At 36.6% G+C, this 25,963-nt stretch overlaps 1 protein-coding gene across 1 annotated transcript in view; it reads left to right on the top strand.

The window, feature by feature from the left end:
* Positions 1 to 25,963, top strand: part of GALNT3 (polypeptide N-acetylgalactosaminyltransferase 3) — a 514,825-nt gene that overhangs the window by 477,691 nt on the left and 11,171 nt on the right. The window contains exon 10 of the mRNA XM_044075606.1: positions 10,063 to 10,215. Coding sequence (XP_043931541.1) covers positions 10,063 to 10,215 — 153 coding nt within the window. The remainder of the gene's footprint in view (positions 1 to 10,062; positions 10,216 to 25,963) is intronic.

Here is a 25,963-nt window from a genome sequence, read left to right as displayed (position 1 = left end):
AATGCCTAGTATAGTAAGATAGGATACCCTGAAACTAAATTGTAAATATTTGGGGCTTTATTTAATACTAAACTGAGAGGTCTTTTAATTAAACAATCTTTTTTCCTAAAAGATTAAAAAGATTGCAGTGAGAGAGAAATATTAAAAACATAATTGTAATTTCTGTTGTTTAATTACTAAGCAAAGGATCTTCAAATTGAGGTGTACCTTAGTTAAAACTCTCAACTTTCTTGTGCAGAATCTAGAATGATTGCTAATTATTTGGAATGTGGTGAGACACAATCAAAATACTAGTAAAATCAAAAAAAGAAAAAAAAAGGAAACAGTATTGTAAACTCAACATAACAGATTTTGAAGGACTTCAGGAAAACTATATGACAACGTCACATTATAAGGTAGCACAAGACCTTGGGGCATGCTGTAATTTTCTTCAACTCCCTGAGTTTCTTTCTGCTTTTATTTCTAGGCTAAGGTAGTAATTTACTATAGCAGAATTTCAAGTTATTATTAATTATTTAAGACAAAAATATTCTTGACATTTATATAAAACTATTGCTTTAATAATTATTGTCCACAACTTTTCTCCTGTTTGATAAAAATATGTCTGACCTATATATAAATCTTATGGGACTGAAACATTTTTTTCTGCTTGTATCTTATTATCCATATCTATACACAAAATGTTCTAGTTTCACAGGTTTTGTGTCATCTCTTGTGTTGTCTCTCCACATATCATTAGCTGCCATAACAGAAGCTTTTGTAATCAGTACTTCTAAATATTTCATTTTATTTTGTCCCCATAAATATAAGTATTGCTGAACCAAATTTGTGAGTGGGTACATAATTTATAGCTATAGCCTTTGCTTTATGTTCCTTAATTTTATATCCTGAAAAAGACAAAATGTTTCAGAACATCAAAATATCCTTTTCTGGATTTATCAGGTACAAAATAATATAATCTGCAAGTAGAGGCAACTATTTTTGATTACGAAGCCACTTATATCCTTGAACTTCAGGGTCTTATATTTTTAGCTAATGGCTTTTAATAGAAAGCAAAAAACAAAAAAGAGGACATCCCTGTCTACTTCCTCTGTTCAAACACAACTTACTGGAGAGCAATCCCACTTTATCCTCCTAATTAACCTTATTATTGTATCAGGGAATGCCCTACTCATAAAATCCTAGCTTACTCTGTCCAATTCTATCTCTGCATCAGGACCTGTGAAAATATATTCAGCTTCCCTCTGGATCATCATTGTTTCATTATCATTGTCAAATGTTTGCCTGTCCTCCACAAAACCACACTGATCTATATCAATCAAATGTTGGCAACATATTTGTCATTATTTTGGCTAGAATAGACATAATCACTTTATAATTATTACCCTTGTTGAGTAATATAGCCACCACAGCTTTCTTCCAAGATGCTGGTGGTTCCCCTCCTTTTATAATGCTGCTAAATAAAATCTTCCAGATCTTTATCACTTTCTTCCTGCTTAATTTGCAAACTTTCACTGGAATACCATCTGTTCCTGGAGACTTCCCAGCAGATTGATTATACATAATTGTTTTATCTCATCTCCTCCTGTCTTTACTGTTAGTTGTTGAGCCTCATCTTCCTCTAATCTTGGAATAATTAAATCTTCCATAAATATTTCCTTTTGTGCTCTTTCTTGGATTCCATTTTCCTCAGTGTTACACAAACTTTCATAAAATTTCCAGAATATCACTAATACCTCCATATGATGTCTGGGTATTTTCATCATAGGCTCCCTAAGTTTAATGATAATGCTTGTTGCTTTTTCTTGCCTAAGTCATTGAGCTAAAATCTTTTGTGATATGGAGTTATCTTAAAATAGTTGCTTTACAGCATATTTTTAACTAATGGATATTGACCAAATACTCACTACAGTTGCTCCTTTTTGTTCTTTCAGCTTCACCTCAATCTGCAATACTTTAATCTTTGACAACATCTCTAAATAATTCCTATTACTTCTTAACCATATCTCTTTCTCCTTTATTTCTTCTCTATTTTTAAACTCTGCTTTCATTTTATCCTACTCACTATCTCATATTAATAAAGGTCTGTCTTCCCTAATAACTCACAATAATTTCACTATATATTCCTTAAATTCCTATCTTTTTAACAGGTGGGAGAGAAAGTGTCAGTGTCTCATTACTCTGCAGTTTTATATTAGTTTTTATTGGTGTATGATCTGCAATAGTTAATGGATGTATGTGCTATAGCTTTCAATTAAAAGCACACGTTCCAGTGAAATGTAATTTTATCCAGTCTAGCCCAATTATTTTACCATAGAAAATACTATGTAAATTATTTCTGAGTTCCTACAACTCAGTTCACATCTACCATACCAAATGTTTTCATAAATGTCTTCAGAAATCTACCCTTTTTTGTTTTACTTTCTGTTCTCTGTTTCCTGATACATCTGCATCATTGCAGAATAAGTTGCAGTCCATGGCTATAAATAATATTCTCTGCTGAAAGCTGATAATGTCTCCCAAACTTTTCTTAAGCTCGTTAAGAGCAGTTTTTGGTGGAATATAAATACATGTAAGCATAATCCTTCTTCCTTACCAATAGCCCCTTACCACTACAATGCTACCAATATTGTCTTTTTTTCATCTTCTATCAGTATTGGAGCCCCTCTAGCAATCCGTATTTTTATGATCTTTTTCCTTTTACCCTTATATTCTGTTGAATGTCCATCCTGAAATCCTTTCTTTGTCAAATTCACATGCTCATTTATTTCCAGATGTGTTTCAAGCTATGCTACTTGCACTCTGCATTGTTTAATATAATTCAACACTCTTTCCTTTTTGTGTATATCTGCAAGTCCATTTACATTCCAAGATAATATGGCTAAAGTAGCTATTGTGATAAAACATATATTTTCCCACCTATTATATGTGACACTTTTTTAAATGTATATTTCCAACAATTGCCTTACATGCACACACTAATATTTGGAAGGCTGATCCTTTATACAGTTGTTTCTTCTTGTCTCAATTTGAACCAATGCAATATTTTCCAAGACTTTTTGCTTTAATGAACCCCTCAAAACTAGCTTTCAGAGCACTTAGAATAAACACACAGAACATTGTACATTTCAACAAATTAATTTTAACCCTTCAGATAAGAACAATTGCCTCAAATTGACAGCTGCACCCACAGACATGACCTAATATAAAATTAACATTACCCATGGTAAAGCGTATGTTACAGCATGAGCCTGTTTTCTCATTTACACAGATTGCTGTTTGTTCTTTTCTTATCTCTGTTCCCCTCCTTGATGTGAAATACAAATTGGATGCATTCAGAAAGCATTGCATTTTAATTTTTAACCCTAAGAAAAAGTGCACTGTCTCCCTTTAAATAAAACAAAACTGTGTATTGTTTTATTAAATGCATTCAAGTATTAAGGCTGCTAGGGAGGCTACCATTTGTTATTAATTTCCCATAATTTCAAACTATAATTTTCATTGAACTGCTTTTTATAGTACCTTTACATTTTGCATTTCCCTCAGCAAAGGATGTTCAGTAGCCCCCATATAATTGATGACACCTGCAGACAGCTTATCTCCATATAAAAGTAGTCAGGAATGAGAAGGAAAAAAAACAACTAACAATTTTACATATGCATGAATGAATCTTTATAAATTTCACTCAGAACAGAATCCTCTTGGCCATCTGCCTTCAAATACATATATCTTTTCTTTCACTGAGAGCATGTACTAATTGGAAAAAAACAAGCTAATATCTTTGCAGATGCAAAAAAATAGCATTTTGCATGGCTTTCTTCAGTTTGTCTAATTTTTCAAGCCTATTTGCTTACAATAAAACTTGTTTACAGCTTAAGCCAAGGACATTAATCTAGACATACACCCCTGTAAAAAAGAAGGGAAGTTATTATCATAATTCTATGTATAATATAATCAGTACACTTTTATACCCCATTCCAGCAACCCAAGACCACATTATTATATTAACTTAAATTTGTTTTTTCTGCTTTTCTTCTCTTGTCATACCTATATTTTGCATAACTACAAAAAGTACTTGTTTACGTTAATATATTTACATATACAGTAGTCACTGAAAAGATCCACCCATTCATTTAAAACATGCCTGATTACACTCTATTATCAATTGCTTATTATAATATGCAGTTCATATAATGAAATGTTTTATACAAATTCTAATAAAAACAAACATTGTTTTACTTACAGTTACTTTTTTTATATTCAATGTCCTTCTAAATATTAATAACATAACATGGGGTATGTGCTTTACAGTTCATCCACAAATTTAACAAAGTCAACAAAATTTCAGTCTTTTCTCAGCCACTTTTACTTTCAAAGCCAAATCTCACAAATATGATTGATGCTTTATTGTCTCCCATTTATTTGTTAATATCAGTGTTGTTGGTCTTCTTCTTGATCATCATCTCTCAACACCAGACTCTGATTCAAGTCAAAGGTACTCTTGATTTTTCTAGTTAACTCCTGTCTTCCTGTTTCTCAAGAATTTTCCTTTGGAACATTGGAAAAGGTTTCACTGGCAAAGTCTTTCTTTCAGCTGTATTGTTAGAGGACTGAGAAGCAAAATCAACTTCTGCTTGCTGGCTCAATTTTTGTTGCATAAACTTTTTGATTTCCTCTTTAACCTGTTCTGCATGACAAAATGTATTTAATCCTTCAGGAAAAAAAGTGCTCTGAAGACAGCTGGATATAACAGCTTAAATCTCACATCTACCTATCAGCATTATATGATTGCTGGGATATATTTGCTTCTCTTCTGCCTGGTGTACAATGAATAATCACTTTCCACAAGCACTCTGTTATCTCCAATTTTTGATACTTTTCCCTTCTTCCACAGTTTTGTCAGAATCAGCTGTTTCTGCTGGTATGATTGCATGTTTACTAATATAGGTCTTGTTTGCTTTCTCATAGCCAGGTTTGGAGTATACACTCAATGAACCCTTTCAGTTAATAAATTATGCTGTGGAATACCAGTCCAGTTGCTTATTTGTGCTTCCATAAAATTAATAGAGTTTATTCATTTCAGTTTCTCTGGTACTGTAGAAAATCTCAGATTTTCTCTGTATGCTTTGTCTTCTAACTCTACTACTTTTTGAAACAGCCTTCCTTGAGAAACCTCATATTCAGCCAGCCTTTTCTTCACTTCAGTCTCTGATTTTTATAGTTTTATCAGTTAATATTTGCAGCTAAAACTTCTTCTATTTTTCCAGTCATTTATTTGAGTTGATATAGTCCTTCTGTGTATCATTTATTTTAATCACCTATGAGTACATTTGATATATATTTTTCTCTATATTACAGGAAGCCATCTATTAAATCAAAGCTGATACTTGAACTACTTTTTGCTGAACAGCTGCTGTATTTCTCCCAGCCAGTGTTTTCTCTGCACCTTTTTTGGTTGATATTCTTTCAGGTTCTCCAAATTTCTTCTTTAATGGGATCCACACAGTGCACTTACTAGCCAATAACTGAATTTTACCAAAACTGACAAACTGACTGGCTCTTTTTTTCTTAGTTTCTGTTTTCATGCTGGGGGAACTGGCATTAAGTTGTTGATTAGTGTGCAGCCATCTTGGAAGCCTCAATCTCACTACTTTGAGTCCTAGATATCTGGAGATTAATGAACAAGTATAATGAATGGTCCAAACAGTGAACAGTGTTACTTAAAAATGTAATATTTCAGAATATTTCAGACAATTCACACTATCTGTCATTACTTGTGTACAGAAACACATCATTACAGTCAGTAGGCTTATTGCCAGCTCAGTTTTTAATGGGCAGGTGCTTAAAGTTTACGCTGTCTACCTCATAATCCTTACTACTACCTGCTGCAAAGGTAATGTGAGACAAATGTTATATGAGTGTCAATTCAAAGAAAATACCTAATGTGACAGATCTTCCAAGAATTTTCAGAGGTTGCAAAAAGGGAAATGATATGGATGAAGAACAAACTTTGTAGTATTGTGCTCAAAAAGTGAACACACCAGCTGCTATAAGTGGCCACACAGAACAACAAAGATTATATATTTGATAAAATAACCTGAAAATCAAATCCACCAATGGAACAGAAAATGTTGGTTTAGTCAGTCAGCTGAAAATCATACTAATCAGTTTGCAAGTTCAGATGTACTGAATGGGTCTCAGAGTTAAAAGATGTAGTTTTATTTATCATCTTTGTAGAATGAAAATGTGTCTAAGATAATTGAACTTAAAGAGGACAACTCAGCATTGTGAGAGTTCTCTAAGACTAAACCTAATCTAAGTATGCCAAATGTACAGAATCCAAAGAAGCTGCTAAGTCAGTATCTGAAAGCATATATTTGAGATACCAATTTTGTTTTTAAAAGATCAGGCATGGTGACTATAATAATCTGTGAACACTGAAGAATATTTGTATCAATCATTAAAATATGCCAGTAACTGTGGTATTACATGTGTTACATATAGTGTAATACAGCGTGTATAATGCTGCTGTGTGATATTGTCTTATATAAAAGTCTTTACACAAGTGAGCTGTTACATATACAGCTATTTGTGAAAATAGTAGCACTATAGTAAAGGGGTTGGTGTGTCTTGTGAATATGATTGATGCCCACCCAATAATGTTCCTAGTCAAGATCAATGTTTATTCAACATTTCTGAGAACAACCTGGGCAGTATCTTGCTTCCCCTTCCTGAGTTACCAGAGATTTTGCTAGAACCTCTTTGAGGTTTTCTGGAAGTTATACTGTATGACTTCTTCAAATGTCTTCTCCACTTGGGCCTTTGCTTTATTGACTGCCTTGGCTGTAGTCTTCCTGTTCTGTAAAGTACCTGCTTGTCAGTCCCCCATAGTAGCAATGTAGAAAAGGCCTCTTTCCTTAAATTGACAGCTTCACTTGCTACTGGTGTTCACCTCTGGATCCTAGAGTTATCTCCATGACAAGCAGTAGTAGTTTCTGCTCTTACTCTGGTTTTTACCAGGGATTATTTGGACTCCACATTCCTCATCACTCAAAGTATAAGGTTGAGTTTCTTACATACAAAGGTGGGAAATAAACTCATCCTGCATGGACGTTGTGATGCTCCAGCACTGCCCAGTAATCAAGGAGCCTCAATCCTCACCACAAGCACCAGTGGGGGACTTACATTGGAAGGATGACAGGTACAGACACACAGTATTTCAAGATGCAGTTCACTGCATCAAGTGCAGTCTGGATCTGGTTTCTCCCTCTTTCTCCAGATCCCCAGTAAGACTCCCCACTGGCACAGCTATAGAGTTGAGATCTCAGTTGAGTGGCCAAGCCAAGGCCTTCAACACTCTCTCTGTCCAACCAGGGCTTCATTTTCCCTGCCCAAGTAGCTGACACACACACTGCTGGAGATTGTTTTCCATATACACACACACCTGGGAAAGGCTGGCACAGGTTTACTAGCTATGCCCCCTTCTTCCCAGACTTTAAGGTAGTTATTACTGCACACGCCAACTCTTTATCAGCTACTTTAAGGCCCTTAACAAAAGGTGTCCAATCTTACTGTGTAATGTTACTATCAATACAAATGGTAGTTTGACCAAGAGCAAGGCTATTAGGCGAGGCCCACACAGTGTCACCAAATAAATATGTAAGCACTCTCAGAACATAAATATGTCTCTACACAGATCAGTCACAATGAAAGGTTTAAATATATTTAATATTAAATAATAAAAGTACAAGAAAATACTCAGTGTATACTTGGAGTGACATCAGAGTTCAAAATCACAAGAAATATTTAAAACAACATTGCTGGACAGTCTCAAATAAATAAAGAAAAACATTTAAGCTAAGCTAAACTATATTCCGGACTGTATCTAAGATAATTACTGTACCCTAATAACTTACTTCAGAGCAAGCAAGGCAGATGTGATGAGTGGATCTTGATGTTGTCAGGTCAAAGACAAAATACAGAATACTATCTCTCTCTCAGAGAGTTCTTAAATTAATATCTCAAATATTACTGCTGGGATAGCTTACAGAATGACACAATTTCTTGTCATCTGTCTCGATCCCAGTGAAAACCCCACTGATGCAGCTGGTAGCATTTAGCATCTACCTGAGAAAATACATAGACAAGGGCTTTTCTTAGATCTAAGGCAGATCCTGGAAGTCATAAAACAATAAAGCACTGCCTAGACAATACAGAAAACTTCTAGTTCTAGACATTGTGTCTGTTACTGCACTGAAACTGAAAGATAACATCCTTCTATTATGTGGCCATAATGTAATTTCAGCTATTCTTCTGAAGTTAACCTCTTGTGTTTCAGTTTCCATTGTTAAAATATATACATATAAACAGTTACAATACTGCAGGTACATTTCTGTTCTAATCCAGTAGGGCATGCTGTGGTTACATCTTTAAACAGCACTTTGTAAAATACCTCTTCAGCACATACATCTGTACAAATCATCTTATATGACATACAGTTCTAATACATTTGTAGCACAATCATACGAATCATGTTGATATTCACAAATGACATAGCTGGGCTGGCAGTATCTCCTTTTGTGACAGATGTATCAAGTAGGCATTTGTAGGACAACCTCATTACTCATCTGGGTTTCCCAGGTCTATTCTGCTGCTGTTACATGACAACTCAGCACCTCTTTAGCCCTGAACATCCAGAAAATATAGTCTGTAGTTTGATGGCTCCACTACAAAGTCAGTCTTTGACCATTGGCCAAAGTGGTCAGTCAACAAATGGACTAATGAATATCCTGGTATATCAACATGGTGTTTGCTATGAGCAGTCCATGAGTAGCAAAGAAGTCGAAAACAAGTCAACACCTGATATCAGATTAGGCAAGATAGTCTTGGATACCTGTAGGTATATCTGTCATTTCCTCTTTGAGAGCTGAAGTACTTCAATGGAGCTTCAAAGTCAATAACTCATTCTCCATCAAGCACCAGATCCATGGTCTCTAAGAAGTTCAAGCATTCTCTATAGTAATTAGTATATGCACAAACAAGCGAGTTTTCCTTTCTGCAGTCTGCAATCCGATTGAAACAATATTTTCATTTATTGGCACACATTTCAACTGAGCATCACACAAGTGATGCTACACTGTGCTCACAATGGCAGACCTGTATTACTCATCTAACAGCTACTTCTGCTCCAGCACTGCCCAACCACCACAAGGTTTTGCTTTCACAAGGGGCTGAGCTCCATAGCTCCAGGTTATATAAGCTAACCTTGGCAACTGACTTTTACTGGCTGGCTCCACTGGTACCCACACTCATTAATAGAACCATTCAGACTGTAGCATATATCCCATCACACTGCACCAGGAAGCCAAGTACATATGTGTAGCTTCCTGCTGTCTTCTTCACAGGCCCTTGAATGAGTGAATTAGATTACTCTTAATGTTATCTAAGACTTTTTTCATGGACAAAAATATTTTTTCTTTATGCAATTATAACTTAACAGAACTTATTGAAACTTTATTTTTTGACAGTGGTATTTCTGAAGAAGACAAAATGGATGTGTACATTGCCTACAGCACACATTGTTTTCAAGGGAATACTGAATCTGGCCCACTCATTTGTATGGATATTATCCCTTTAGTGTGGGTGTTTGTAGTTTAATACTTTGCTGACTGTATGTTGACTTCCTTATAGTTTGTTCTTGAATTTTCATGAAGCAAAAATAAAGAAAAAAAATGCTTTCCCCTACTTTATATCAAAAGATTGAAAAATGGTGTAGCACATCAGTATGAACTTGGCGGTGGGTAGGTTGAGGACTGAACTAAGGACTTAAACATCTGCTGTAACAGTCATGAGTTTTGGCTGATTCACTACAATACATTTAGAGATATCATACTATGATAGGTGCTAACCAACTTTATAACCTTTCTCTTTCAGCATATGGTTTAGAAACGTGATAAATGGCAGTCAGATAAACTGGACAGTTGCTGATAATAATAAGTAACATTAATTCTAACTGATATTCTGGCACTATGCAATTGTTCAGTGTATGTTTTCTTTTTCCAGTACTTTGAATACACTTCTCAACAAGAGATTCGACATAGTGCTGGTAAGGAGCTGTGTCTACGTGGTTATCAGGTGGGAGCGAAACTTCAGGAGTGTCAATACAAGAGTCAAAATACATTTCCCATAGCAGAGGAAAAGTGGGAGATCAGACAGGTAATTAGCAGTAACTTTCATTCATTTATTTATCCTCTTGTTTCTCTATTCAAAGGAGGGAGGAGAGAATTTTTAGTCGTACATCATTCAGTCTTAAAGAGTCTAGATGCATAAAGATAACAGATTATAAACTATAGCAACACAAAAAAAAAATATCTAGCCGTTAGTAATTATGAGTGACATTTTTGCTAAAATGAGTTCTGATTGATTTAAAAAGAAAACGTGTTCCCTTGCCATATTGTTTCTTCCAGTAACATGATGTATGCACTCATAATAATGCCTTACTTTTTGCTCTAATGACATAATTGTTACAAAATAACTTCTGACGGTTCATGCTGAATGTGCTGCTGTCATCAGGGAGAAAGAAGTTTTTGTGGAACTGCTACGCTACTGCTATTGGTTACCATTTGAAATATCGGGATTCACTGGAATGAATCCAGAAATACAGACAGAATGGCCGAATGAGCGGACTTACATGTACTAAGTCTGAGATGCCATTTCTTGGAATATTGATTTTTTTTTTTCAGAGACATGATAATCTCAGAGTTGGTATATATGAGTTTGGGGTGGAGTGGGGCTTGCCTTCCCCTGCAAAAAGAAGTTTTAAGGAGAAGAATCTTCTTTGAAATTAGTTTTTTTGTGTTTTTGGTCTCTTTTTTTGGCTTGTTGATGCTCAGTATTTCGAGTCCCAACATTTCAATGGGGAGCCTGTGTTTTCATTACTTTGTATTGGAGAAAGTCTGCTTTTTTAACTGAGAAATTGTTTGTGAGAGAAAGTAACTTGCTGGTGGTCTGGGCCTCTCATTAACATGGGGAACAAAGGAGGTTAAATTAACTTGACTGTAGCTTGTTTTCCTTGTGTTTAAATTACAAAGCCTTGCATGTCTTAGTGCAGTTTTGTTGGGCTGCACTAAGCTATGCACTTCTCAGTGGCAGAGCACACAGCATTCCATAGTCACAAGTCAATGGAATTAACCCAGTCTGTAGAACTAGTACTCCTATGTAATTCATGTATTACACCCACCTTCCCACTCCATGTTCCACTTATCTGCTGTTTCTTGCCCTTAACTGTGATAAGAGCTGCATTGTGTAGTTAGCTGTTAAGATGGTATTACTACAACCCATAATATAAGATGTTTATTGTATCCTATTATTCTAAACTATTCATGCACAGGTTGACTAAACAAATGAATAGCAGTTCAAGACATTTACCCCTTGTAAGAAATAAACCTTCCCCTGGTCAACATGGAAGACAAATCAACTTATGCCCATTCTTTTGCCAGTCTTGTAGTAGTGGGCATCCTTGGGTAGTGCACAAACTGCTTAATGCTCACAGACGGTCAATTAGTACTGCAGAAAAACAGAGTGATGTGTGAGCAGTGCAAGTATCTTCACAACATAGGGGCAATGCTGACAGTTAAAAAGATAGCCTGTGAGCACTAGAGTGCATCACCCATACTTCATGAACCCAGGAAACTAGCACGTACTGATGCTGTCAAAAAGTCAGTCCTTAAGCCTCCTAGAACTAGGAAAGCTAATTCTCAGCACAAAAGTAGTATCACCATATCACTACCTTCTCACATATTCATGAGTCACCAGTCTGTTGACTATAAACCTTACACTGCCACTAATTATGAGAATACAGACAGAAATGTCTTAGTAACCTGTGACTCCACTGCAAGGCACACAGACTACATGTTCACAAAACTGGGCAGGAATAGGATGACAGTTTCTCTGTGACGAGGATCTGTGATGTCACGAAGGCTATTCAGTCCCTTAAACCAGCCAATATATGAATACAACCCAGTGACTCCATGTGGTTGTGAATGACTTGTGACAATCCAGCCTGATAGACCTGAAGAGAGACATTGGTGTTCAACACTCATATGCTTCAAGACTCTTGTCCTGAGTGGAATCCTACCATCACCCAGAATGGCCGCTAAGTAAGGTAGTTGGCTTCAACAAATATCTTAGTAGTTGGTGTCATTCTGGGGGGGGGGGGGGGGGGGCAGCTTCTTCAACTGTCATTCCATGGGTTTCACTTACTGGCCAAAGCCCTTGCTGACCCATAGTGATTTTTTAGACCAAGTTTAGCTACTGGACATCCCAACATAGCAGAAACATTTACAGCAAGTTCTAATTCTGACCATATCAGGGATACTATTCTCTCTGTCAATAGTCATAATAATAAATTGCCTGATCTTAAGGCTGTCCTGTAAATTGAAGGTATCCATGCCTGTGTTGTAATTGAGACTTGTTTTCACTGTAAAGATAGCACTCTCTCCTTAACTGAGATTAATGCTTCCCATGTACTCAGACCTGTGGGCAACTGGGGGGGGGGGATTTCCATGGTCATAAGAGATCATATTAGGCAGATTCCTTAAGGCTTACAAACTGAACTTACTGAATTCCAAATTGCCCTAAACAAGACAAGTGATCACTTGATTGCCTGCTCCAGGACACCATCCATATCCGCAGAACACTCACTAAACTACCCTTAGTGAAAAATACTGGGAAATTCCAAATATTCTTTAATTACTGGTACACTTTCAGCTCCAAAGCTGGGTATAGCCAAAGATTCCTAGTCAAATATCTTCAAATATCTCATTAAACAGACACTGTATTAAAAGGTTTAGCATGGACATCTATGAAATGTTTTAAATACTATTAATTTCAGAACTTCATCTTATGTTATTGGCTGTTAATAATGAATGCAGTATAACTATATATAGACAGAGATTACATATCTGCTGTTATTGTCCAAAAATAAAGTTACTATTTTTGTTATAGCAGAGATCGTTTTAGATCATGTTCCTAATGTTACTGATTGTCAACTGAAGGCTGAGTCTGAAAACAGTGCACATGGAGTGCTCTAGCATGATTAAAAAATAATAAATATATATATGTATACAGTATATATAAAATATACATATATTTATGGATCTATGATTATTCACTGAAAGCATATTTCACTGAAACACATTTGACTGTGCACAATCCACTGAAAGCTCAATTCACTGAAAACACAATTCATTGAAACACATTTCACTGAAAGTTATATATGGCCTTTTCCCCACTGTAGTGTGACCCTGGAGTTAGAATATATAGTAAGGGGGGTGCCCCCCACCTATTTTTAATACTTTGAACTATACACATGGATACTTGCAATTTCAATAAATTACTCTTTTCTAAACTTAATATATATCCAAACTATGTTTGTGCGGTGCCCCCCACACCCCCCTTACTGTATATTCTAATTCCAGTGTTGTACTACAGTGGGGAAAAGGCCACATATAACTTTCAGTGAAATGTGTTTCAGTGAATTGAGTTTTCAGTGAATTGTGCTTTCAGTGATTTGTGCACAGTCATTTGAGTTTCAGTGAAATGTGCTTCCAGTGAATAGTCCTAGCCCCATATTTCTATATGTACTTTAATAATCTAAAATACCATGAGAAATATAAACAAAACAGAAGGAAACCTACTTGGGAGTAAACTCCACTATTTAATAATACAGTAGTTAAGCTCTTTTGTTTTGCCAAATACAAAACTTCATCAGAACTGAACATCAGAAGCACCATTCTTGTTTAAATTCTCATATTGAGCAATCACATTCAAATACTCATTTAAACCTCATATTAATTATATATAAAACAAAAACTTTTATGATGTGTAACATCCTAAACTAAATATACCTTATAAAAATCCACCTTATAAAAAGTTTATTTGTTGATAACATATTGAAAAAAAGTTGTGTATGGAGATTTCTTTGTAAAAAATCATTTTTAATTATTTTAAATATAATCTGCTATAATAACTTTGCTGATCTCTGTTTCAGTGCAGGAAGAACTGAGATGTTCTCATTAATCCCTAGTGGGACTGTGGCTTTTAATTTAAGTTGCCAAAAAATCGCTCTGGACATGTATTAATCTTTTCTATAATGCCCGACCTAAACTTCTTAAACCCAGCACAAATCACACCATGTTTTAAAAGAGTATTATTAACACAAGCCTAAGAAATGCCACAAACATGTTCATATATTCTTTTCCTGAAAATCCTTTCATTTTTTCAGTATACAAACTGAGACAGGTAGAACATTTTGCTAAATAAACAAAATCTTTACTTAGACAATTTCCATCTTATAATTTAACTGTGGTGCCCCATTACTGTCCGGTCCTCATGTTATTTTATATATATATATATATATATATATATATATATATATATATATATATATATGAGCAATATTTACAGTGCTCACATTTCCTGGTCCCTTTGGCTTTATCTTCTTTGGGTTGACCCATCTGTGTCATTTTCCAAAATTTCTTTCAGGTTTTTGGAAGTTTTATACACAAAATGGGGTCTATCATCCAAAATGGGGGGGGGGGGGGGTAGTGTGGTTAATTCTTAAAATATTCCAATTCCTTCCAACTATCTTTTTAACAATTTCCCAACCAGTACTGTGTTGATAACTAATGCTCTTTCATAGGTACCTTTCGATAAGAGGTCATGTTGAACATTGTTGTTAACGTCATCGTTCCCTAAACAAGGTTTATATTATGTTCCCCATTTTCCTACAATTTACTGAGATACCTAGGATCATAGGAAGTTACTAGGCTAATGGCCAAAGGGACCTTACAAGCCTAGCCAGATGTTACCCTTGTTACCCTTGTTACCATGATCAGCACCTATTGCCCTTGTCCAAGAGAGACACAGGTGGAACCACCCCAGGGTGAATTTGTGGTTAACCATCCAATCGTCCAAATTGTGTTTGAAGAGAGCCAATGAGGTGCTGTGTTTTATGTGAAGTCGAAGTCTATTCCAAAGGTATGGTAACCTCTGGGAGACAAATCTGTCCCTCCAGCAGGTTCTTTTGATGTCACATACCAGGTTAAGGTCTTTAGAGTGAGTAACCTGTATACCATTTTACTTGCAGATGTGCAGCATTTCCAATAAAGCAGAGTCAGAGATCATCTTATATGCAAGGCAGAGATCGCCTCTGAGTAGTCTGTATGAAACAATAAAGTGACAATGATTTCAGACGATCCACATAGGATAGCTGCTGAAGACCTTGAATTTTCTTTGTGAGGAACCTTTATGGTCTCTCCAATTGCTGTAGGTGCTTTGAAGGGTGCATGCCAAAAGGGACATTGTACTCAATGATTGGCCTAATGAGTGAAGAATACAGGGAAGTGACAACTTTCCTTTTTCTTAAGGCAATGCCCTTACCTATGAGGCCAGCCATATAGAATGCCCTCCTTAATACTATGGAGATGATCAAAGGCAAGGTTGCTGTCAACCTAAGTGCCCAGATCTCTCACCACTGAGTACGTACTTAGGGTGTTGCCATTGATATGGTAATTTGCAGGAGCATTGCTCTTGTTGAAAAGGATGATAATACATTTTTTTGCATTGAGTTTGAGGCCATGACTCTGACACCAATCATTTGTTTGCATAAGATCTTCTTGAATGATGTTGACATTGTTTGAGATTCTATTAGCCCACCCAGTTTGCAGTCATCAGCAAACTTTGTCAGCCACAGTCTCTTGGTTTTAGCTTGTACTTTGGAGAAATAGATTCCAAACAGTAGTGGTCCAAGGACCAATCTCTATGGAACACCACTGGTAACAGGTCTGCTATTGGAGGTGGATTCCCCTATTTTGACTGTATGGGTTCTATCTGAGAGGCAGTTTATAACCCACCTTATAATATAAGGGTAGATGTCTAGTTTTTTTTTTATTTCTCCAAGTCTTTCGGGTTTCTAATACCATGATGGAAATGGACTCCATTCCTAAGTCAAAGTACGATTAAAGTTCATGAAATTAGTATCGTTTCAGTCTTTGATGTCAGCCAGAAGTGCTCTTCGCAGCACCCTCAATGTGCCCACTAATGACTCCTTCTGCAATTCATATGGGGTAACATGTATTGGTAACATATCTAAATATGATTGTAAATTATTTTTTATAAGACCCATTGCTCCTACTACTTTTGGAACTGTCTGGGTATCTTTCTTGGCACATTACTCTTGTTTCTGCCTGCATATGCTGATATTTTATGACTTTGTGTCTCTCTGTACACAAGACACTGTAGTTACTGAGTGTGGTGATTTGAATGATCAGTGCTACTTTTGTTTTCTTTTCATCATGGACTACCATATCCAGTTTTCTAGCATCTATCTTTTGAACTGTTGGTAATGGGTGATCCCATGTGATGTAGACTTCATTATTTTCTATGGTGCTTTCTGGTTCATGTTTCCAGAGTTTTTCAGCCACTTCAGTACCATAATGTTTGCACAATCCCCAGGCAACAGTCTTGCCACATTATTATGCCTTTCAGTATACAGTCCTTCTGCCATTAGTATGTCACAACCAGCAATGAGGTGTGCCACTGTTTCCAATTTGGTTTTACAAAACCTGCATTTGTATGTTTTTCCCACATGTTCAATGGACTTTGTAAACCAACGTGTACATAGCCCACTATCTTGTGTCACCAGTAGTAATCTTTCATATCTTGTTTTGAATTCGCCTCTCCTTAATTATTTCTGTGTTTAATCCTGATCAACATGAGGTTCTTTCAGAAGTTTTCTATACTTGCAACTATATTTATGCATTTTTCACATTTCTTGCCTTCTCATCTGGTCCTTCACCTTATATTCGTTCTTTTGTTTTTTGGCACTTTCAGTTGCTGCCTGACTTTATCTACTTCTGATTTGATTTCCATTCCTGCTTGACGCTGGTATGTTTCTGCTACGACTAAGCAGAGAAGTCATCTTAGATTTATTCTCCTCATGTTTCAAAACTTTTACTACATCTGGGTCTTGTGAGGTCAGCTGATATGTGTGCAGTTCCACGATTGCAGATCTATACATGTAATCAATTTCAAGAAGGTCCAACCTTCCTTCGGAACTGGGAATATATAATCTTGGTATGCACTGATTTTTGTAAATCATTTGGTGAGCATGAAGCATGCTTCTTGTTTTCCTATCTAATTGATCCAACACATTTTGGTACCAGTCAATCACTCCAAAACTGTAAGTTAGGACAGGAAAAACAAATTTGTTTATAGCTTGAATTTTGTTCCTAGATGTTAACGCTGTTTTCAGGATTAATTTAAGTCTTTTAAAGTATTCCTTACTAAGTTTTATTTGCATTTGTTCATGTTTTATTGTTGCTACTTCATCAGTTCCCAAACATTTATATACTCTCTCTTGCTCAAGTTCTTTTATATCACATCCTTGTCCCAAACTGATGTTTTCTTGGTGCTGCAGTTTTCCTGCTTTAATGGTTGCTTTTGCACATTTATCAAGACCAAATGACATTCTTATATCATCTGAAAAAGTTTTGACAACTTGCAGTTGTGCTTTCAGTTCCTCATCTGATGAGCTATACAGTTTTAAATCATTGACAAAGAGAAGATGAGAAGTCTTTACACTTTGTTGTTTTCTAGGAGCCAAATTATAGGCATGACCTAAGCTGTTAAGTGGATGGCTTCATGGATTAAGGGCAAGACAAAATAGCAGCGGTGACAGAGTCACCCTAGAATATCCCCCTTTGAATGTTTATGCCTGGGATAATAATTTGTCCTTTATCATGGCTTAATTGCAAAATGGTCTGCCACTGTTTCATGGTCACTGTAATGTAATCAATTAGTGTGGGGTTTATGTTATACATTTTAAGCACTCTATTATCAATGAATGTGGGATACTATCAAATGCTGTTTTATAGTCAATCCATTCCATACTTAAATTCTTCCCCTTTTTACAGTTCTCCACTATGACTTTATTTAATAACAAATGATCTTTTGTTCCATATGACTTTCTTTCATTGCCCTTTTGTTCTATTGCCATAATTGAGTTTTCTTACAAATAACTTTTAACTCTGTCGGCATCAGTTCCAATGTATTTAGTTTATATGTCGTTGGAAGGCAAGTTATTGGTCTATAATTTTTAGGGTGGCTTGCAGGTTCATTTTTAAGTAGAAGCATTATTTTTCCTGTTGTTAGCCAGGTTGGTGTCTGTCGGGATGCTCATATAAATAGTTCTTACTCATGGCTAAGTCTTTGTGCAAAGATGTTAACACTTTTAATCAGAAATTAGGTACTGAATCTGGGCCTGGGGTTTTCCAATTAGAGGCTTTTCTTAACTTTGTTTCAATCTCTCTGGCTGTTGCCTCATCTCATGTCATATTCTGTACCTTTAAACTTCTTATTCTTTATTTTACTTCTTCTATCCATTTAGCATTTTTGTTATGTTCCACAGGATCTTCATAAATACTTCTTCTTCTTTATTTGGTGGTCTTTCAGTTCCTTTTGCCTTGTTTCCTAATTTCTATAAAACTTTTTTGGGTCATCAATAAATTGCTTATTGAGTTCTTCTGCCTGTGCTGAGAGTTTTAATTTGTTATTTGTGATAGTGCATGCTAGATCCTGATCTGTTCTAATACTGTGCATTGCTTTTATCAAGTCTCTCTTTCTAAGTATTTTTGTTGATCTATTCCTTCTTCTATAATCTTCTAGCAGTGACACTTCTTGTCTTAATTGCTTTATAGTTTTCTCTGTTCGATATTTCCATGATGGTATTCACTTTCTCCCCTTCATTTCCCTCACTACCCTGTGTTCTTGTGATAGGACTTTATCAGTTATTAATTTAGCTGCACAGTAATATATCCTGTTTATTTCTGCTATATCACATGGATCTCTATGGACAGTCCTAATTACTGTGTTCATTTGTTTTATCAAACTTCTGACTTTTTGGGTTTTATTGACCTTCTGCAGTCTATTTCTTATATTGATCTTAATATGCCTATTTGTCTCTATTAAATCAAGCAACTCTTCTCTTGGCTCATTTTCTTCTGAACTGAGGGCACATTTTTTGTTTTCCATTTCCTGTAGGCATTCTTTAGAAAGTTCTATACCATCTTCCTGTAGCACATTCTCTTCAATTTCATCCTGTGTCATCCGTTGCTCTGCCATATGGGAACTCACTGGCCTATCACTCCTCAACATTGACTGCGTCAGTTTCCACAGTTTCCTTTTCCTTCCCTTGCTGTCCAGCTTCAAGTGAATGTTTATACCAGTTTCCTGTGGAAGGCTCCAAAATATCTTCATATGACACCTGACCAATTGCTTCCTGTTTCACTGTTTCCCCTTAATTTGGATATCCATTGCTCTATCCTGTTGTGGTGCTTTCTGAATTAGATTTTCTACACTGAATCCTTCACTTTGCAGGTACTCCATAATCTCAGTTTCTATCTCCTTAACTCCTCCATTACTAATCTATTTTTCTACTTTTCCTTTGTCTTCTTATTTTTTGTATTGTGAAGTTTTTCATGTCTGGATTCTTTTGCCTGTATTTCTCTTCAAATATCTTTGGTGCTGCTCTTTTTGTATTGATTAATTTTGCTTTCTCCTTTGCATAGATATTACACCATATTCAATCTGTTTTTCTTTCCCATGTCCATATTTCTTCTTCAGATGTCTCCTGATATTCCTGTTTCTCCTTACTTTGGGAACTCATTCTATCATGCTGTGATGTAACCTGTGTTAGACCTTCTATACCAAATCCTTCACTTTGCAGGCACTCCATAACGTCAACTTCTATTTTTTTCTACTTTACTAATCTTCTTTTCTGCATTCCCTCTTTGTGATATGTTTTTTATTGTGACATTTTCCATATCTGAGTGCCTTTGCCTGTATTTCTCTTTGAATATCTTTGGGTCTGTCTTCTTTATATTGATTAATTTGGCTTTTGCCTTTGCATAAATATTGCACCATACCGAATCTCTCTTTCTTTCCCATGTCCCTATTTCTTTTTTATACTTTTCAAAAATCTCAAGGTTTTGTTGTTTATATTTTCACACTTCCTCAGATGCTTCTTTTTCCAAACAGATCAAAGTTTCTTGGTCTATATACTGTTTTTTTACAAATATGTTGTATTAATAAACACAAATTTTTATTTTAGGCTCTTTCCTCTAATTTCTGTATTAATCTTTTTGGTTATCTTGTGTCTGGAAATTCTGGACTTTTTGCATAATAGTAACAATACATAATTTCTTTCTTATCCTCAGTAGTCCTTCTTTGGCTTATCAATTTTTATGATTTTTGTGGAATGCTACTTCCTTCTACAACAGGGGGCCATCCTCCCCCTGGGCCTGGCCTAGCCCCATTGTAGAAATGTTTCCATATTTTGTCTAGCTGGGAGAGTTTGTCAGTGATGCCTGAGTGATGCATAGTGTCAGATGCCCTGGCTAGGTCTAGGTAGGCTGTAAGCACAGGTTTTCCCTTGTCCATGGCCCTTGCGATTGTCTTGAAGAAGTCCACCAGGTTTAACAAGCATGATCTCCCCTTGACAAATCCAAACTGAGTAGGATCTAGTGCTTGGAGATTACCTATATCTTTGTTGATAAGGTCCATGATGATTCTCTCCATGGCCTTGCAGATAAGGCTAGTCAGACTAATAGGTCAGTCGTTCCCAGGGTCAGTAGAAGCACCACCTCTTTGCAGGGAATAACGGTGGCTGTTTTCCATTCAGCTGGGATGAAGCCAGTGTTTAGATTGTGATTGAAAAGAGTAGCCAATGGTGATGCTAATTCTTGTTTGAGCCCATGTAGGACACAGCGTGGGATGTTATCAGATCCCATTGATGCTCTGTTTTTGGCCTTAGAGAGGGTGTTTATAACCTGTTCTTTAGAGGTACAAGGTAGAGGACAGGTGGAAGGGATGTCATGAAGTACGTGTGGTGGAGACGGGGGAGTGAAGTTTTCAACAAGCCTGTTGACTGGCAGGTTAGCTATGTCCACAGGCTCAGGGTATGTGTTACCATTAACTATCAGTTTGATGCAAATCTGAGTCTTACCTTTTAGGTTACAGATGTAACTAAAGAACACCTTATAGTTTTCCTTGGTTGAAGAAGCTAACTTAGATTCAGAGTTTGCCTTGGAGGACTTCACAAGAAGTCTTATTTGCTTATTTAAGCTAAAGAGGGGATGTCTCCAGTTTAGAGCCCACTCCTTACTCTTGGACAGCAGTTTCTTCCTTTTATTGCAAAACCTGTTAATGGTGGTTGTCCACCAGGAAGGTTTGCTTTTCCATGAAAAGCTTGTTGTGGTCCTAACAGGTACTGCCTAGTTAATGCAGTTATATATGTGTTTGTATAGGGCATTGATGTAGAGCTTGGCATAGTGTCTGGTTCTGTCTGGGGTGAGAGGTGCAGTAAAGCTAATTATACCATCCCATCAGAGGTTATAATCTGGTTTGGAGAAGTTTTTTCATCTAGTTGCTGCTAGGAGTGGGTCAGGTGTCATATTTACCTCAAATGAGACTAACTGTGGTCAGATCTCACCAGGGATGAACTCATAGTGGGGGAGCTACAGTGGTCTGAAACAGAAAGAAACCTCTGCAAGTACGGCAGCTGCACAGTCTCAGTATAAGTCAAAGCAAACCCAAAAATAAGAGAGCATACAGTGGCACCAGATATATCCTTTATTGTAGAAGTGCTCTGGGAAAAAAAGCATGAACAGACCAGTTTCGGCTTCACAGTTACATAGCCTTCATCAGTGTTAATGTCTAATAAATAAGAAATGCTTTATATACATAATTTGAAGGACTTGTGATCAATTAAAGATGCCTTTAAGCCTTGGTTTAAAGAGAACTCCCAGTTTAACAATCCATTTTTTCTCCATTTTGTTTAGTAGATCATGCCATCCTAATTTATTGCTTCTGGGTCTCATGATCTTATCTATAATAATAAAATTAAATGTAGCATTTTGGTGTGTCATTGTATGTTTGTAGAGGGCGTTAGTTTCTTTATGGTGTTTAATGTCACTAAGATGTTCAGAAATTCTGAATTTAAGAGGTCTGGAGGTTTGCCCTATGTAAAATGCTGAACAACTGCAACTAGCTAAATAAACCACCCAATCAGTAACACAATTAGCAAAAAATGGAATCTCATAGACATGAGGAGTATTTTCACTACTGAAGCTGTTGGTTTTTAAAACCCTAGGACAGTGAACACAATGACCACAAGGGTGACAACCAATTAAGGGGTCACCTGGCAAAGTAACTTATGTATATTTCTTATGATGAAGTTGACCATGTTTATAGTGATTAAAAAATGCAGCAAGATTTTTACCTTTCTTGAAGGAAAAATGACATCTATCACCCAAAATTTCGCCAAGTCTAGTGTCAGATGTCAGAATATTCCAATGGTGTTGCACAATATCCATTAGTACCTTGGTATTGTGTCCGCATGTAGTAACTAATCTAAGGGGCCCCCCACCCCTATTACATTTGGCTTTATAAAGAAGAAGACTCTCACACTCCATGTTATCTACATTGTGTTTCGTATGTAAAACGTGGCCCATTGTATAACCTCTGTCCCTAAATCTAAGAACCAATTCATCCCTGAAGTGTTCATAAGTATTTCCATCAGAACAAATGCATTTAATCCTCATAAATTGAGAATTGGGGATGTTCCTACAGATGTGGGGTGGATGAAAACTGGTGGCATGGAGAAGTGAATTCTTAAATGTGTCAGAGCACGTATTAGAGACACTACTGATTGGTTGATGTGCACACTAGACGTCACATCCCTATAAACCAACATTCCACACTGAGCAGGGTTGGAAGCCTTAGATTATTGGTTAAACAAAACAGAAATGTACAAACCTGGTTTCAATGCATTGCTCCTCTGTCTCACTGAACATGTGCTCACAAAGAACATATTTTTCTATCGGGGCAAATGTTTCTTACAGATTAAGGGTACAGCTATGGGAGCCTCTTTTCCCCAATATATGCTGATTTATTTATGGCATATATTGAGGAACAGATTATTTATGATAACTCCCATAACTTATATATAGACAAAATGGACATCTGGAGGAGATATCTGGATGATTGCTGGTTGGTGTGGAGAGCGGATGTGAATTACCTATTGGAATTCATTGCATACCTAAATGAAAATAAATGGGGAATTGAGTTTACGGTCAACTATGATAAGAACAAAATAATTTTTTGGGATGTGTTGGTCTCCAGAGAATCTGACCACACATTGACCACTGAAGTTCATTAGAAATTCCCCGAATATAATTCACTTCTCCATGCCACCAGTTTTCATCCACCCCACATCTGTAGGAACATCCCCAAATCTCAATTTATGAGGATGAAACACATTTGTTCCGATGGAAATACTTATTTCATTTTTTTGCTAATTGTGTTACTGATTGGGTGGTTTACTTAGCTAGTTACAATTGTTCAGCATTTTACATAGGGAAAACTTCCAGACCTCTTAAATTCAGAATTTCTGAACATCTTAATGACATTAAACACCATAAAGAAACTAACGCCCTCTACAAACATACAAGGACACACCAAAATGCTACATTTAATTTTACTATTACAGATACAAATCATGAGACCCAGAAGCAATAAATTAGGATGGCATGATCTACCAAACAGTATGGAGAAAAAATGGATTGTTAAACTGAGAGGTCTCTTTAAACCAGGGCTTAATGAGCATCTTTAATTGATCACATATCCTTCAAATTATGTATATAAAGCATTTCTTATTTATTAGACATTGACACTGATGAAGGCTATGTAACTGTGAAGCCAAAACTGGTCTGTTTCTGCTTTTTTGCCTAGGGCACTTCTACAATAAAGGATTTATCTGGTGCCACTGTATGCTGGTCTCTTATTTTTGGAGCTACAGTGGTCTCCCATATTTCTAAGCACCAGGTCCAAGATGTTGGCACCCCTGGTGGGGGTATGAACCAGCTGGTCCAGGGCACTGGAGTTGACAAAGTTGAGGGACCTTTTGGGCAGATTAGTTTGAGCATGAGTAATTCACCCAGACTTTGCTAGGGTAGTTAAAGTCACCCAAAACTATGATGTTAGGATGTATCTTGATAGACTCAAGTTGATCCAAATAGGCAGATTGGGTGTCCTGATCCATGGAGGAGGTTCTGTAGCTGGCAATGACTTGAATAGGTGTCCTACCAACAGTTAATTGCACCTGAAGTATCTCTATGGCGTCATACTCTTTGACCAATCTAGAGGTGTATTCATCCTTGATGAATATTGATACACCACCTCCATTAGTTTTCTTGCCTTCATTTTGTGGTTTTAACGTGTGGAAGGAGGTGTAACCTGGTATGGCTAGGGTGCTCTCCACTGCCTTGAACCAGGTCTCTGTGACTGCACAAATGTCTGTGTCCTTCAGGGTGAGGGCTGCTTCCAGTGAGTGCAGTTTCATGTTAAGACTCCTAGCATTTAGCAACATGACCTTGAGGTTATTTTTGGTTGGTATTTTTATGTTGGGAGTTTTGTCCTTGTGACAGTGCCTAAAACAGGCACTATGGAGATTGCAAGAGTCTTATTCAGTAGCCAAAATCCCAGAGGTGACAGATGAAGACCATCTCTGGCAAAGCATCGAGGTCTGTTGATCATGTCATCCCAGGCTGACAGATACTGGATCGCCTTAGAAAGACACCAAAAACTAAGCCAATTGTTGAAGTCAATTATTTTCTATTTGTATTGAGGCATCATTCTAGGTAAAGGTAAAATGCTGCTTAAGGCTAAGGACATACCTGCCTGAGACACATAGTCCGAGAGCTCAGTCATCTCTCACTTCATATAGTCCATAGAGGTACATCTCAAGTCATTCACATCAACATGGACTATGACAGAGTCATAATGGTACGTTTTATTGAGAGACTTGAGTGCATGTGTGATATGACAGATCCTGGCACCTGACAGACAGCTGATCGTGACCTTTTTCTTATCCCAGCCTGATGAGAGGGACATCTGTGTGTCTCATGATGGAGTCTCCTATGACTAATATGTTAGGTTTGGTCTTTAGCCTTATGGGCTTGACAAGTTACAGGTTAACAATCTAAAATAATTTAAAGAAGTACACACACACACACACATACACACACACACACACACACACACACACACACACACACACACACACACACACACACACACACACACACACACACACACACACACACACACACACACACACACACACAGAAACACACACAGATATATGTATCTGAGTGTGTGTGTGTGTGTGTGTGTGTGTGTGTGTGTGTGTGTGTGTGTATACTTTAAATAATCTAAGCACCCAAATGTTGCCATCACTAATGCTGACACAAAAATATTGAAAAAAAAAAGTTGACACTGTAGTTCTCAACTGAATCAGGGACAAATCATAACAGACTCAGAGACAATCCCAGAAGTAATCAGAGACAATCAGGGACACTTTCTAAAATAAAAGTACTATTAATCTGAGATGTTAACAGAGTAAGAGAATGTGAATTAGTATACATTTTCTGAAGTGAAAGAAGTGTACGACTCTAATTACTGTCACTATATACTATGTGTAATTCATCACTTTTTCTCCAAAGGTCACCAGTTTTTTTTTTGCGAGATTGAGGGACAAAGCTAAAATGTGAGTCAAAATTAGGGACTCCTTGAAAATCAGGGACAGCTTAGAAGTATGTTTGACACATTACTGTGTGTGCTCACAGACATAACCTCACAGCATGCAACAAAAAATAACGCACCTCCCACACTCCTACTAATTATATATGCTCACTCTGACATCACACAATACAAGTGAAAATGGAATATTTCCCAACTCTAGTTATGCAGTGATTTCACAAAATTTTGACCATCTGTCTGTAGACCAAAGTGTTTTGACAAAAGAGATGTTGACTTTAAAGACAGTCAAATTTATTAAGTACTC

The sequence above is a fragment of the Protopterus annectens genome, chromosome 6.part1, assembly GCF_019279795.1.
Source record: "Protopterus annectens isolate FY-2018-M chromosome 6.part1, PAN1.0, whole genome shotgun sequence".
Taxonomy (NCBI): domain Eukaryota; kingdom Metazoa; phylum Chordata; order Ceratodontiformes; family Protopteridae; genus Protopterus; species Protopterus annectens.
This window is presented reverse-complemented; position numbering and strand designations above follow the sequence as displayed.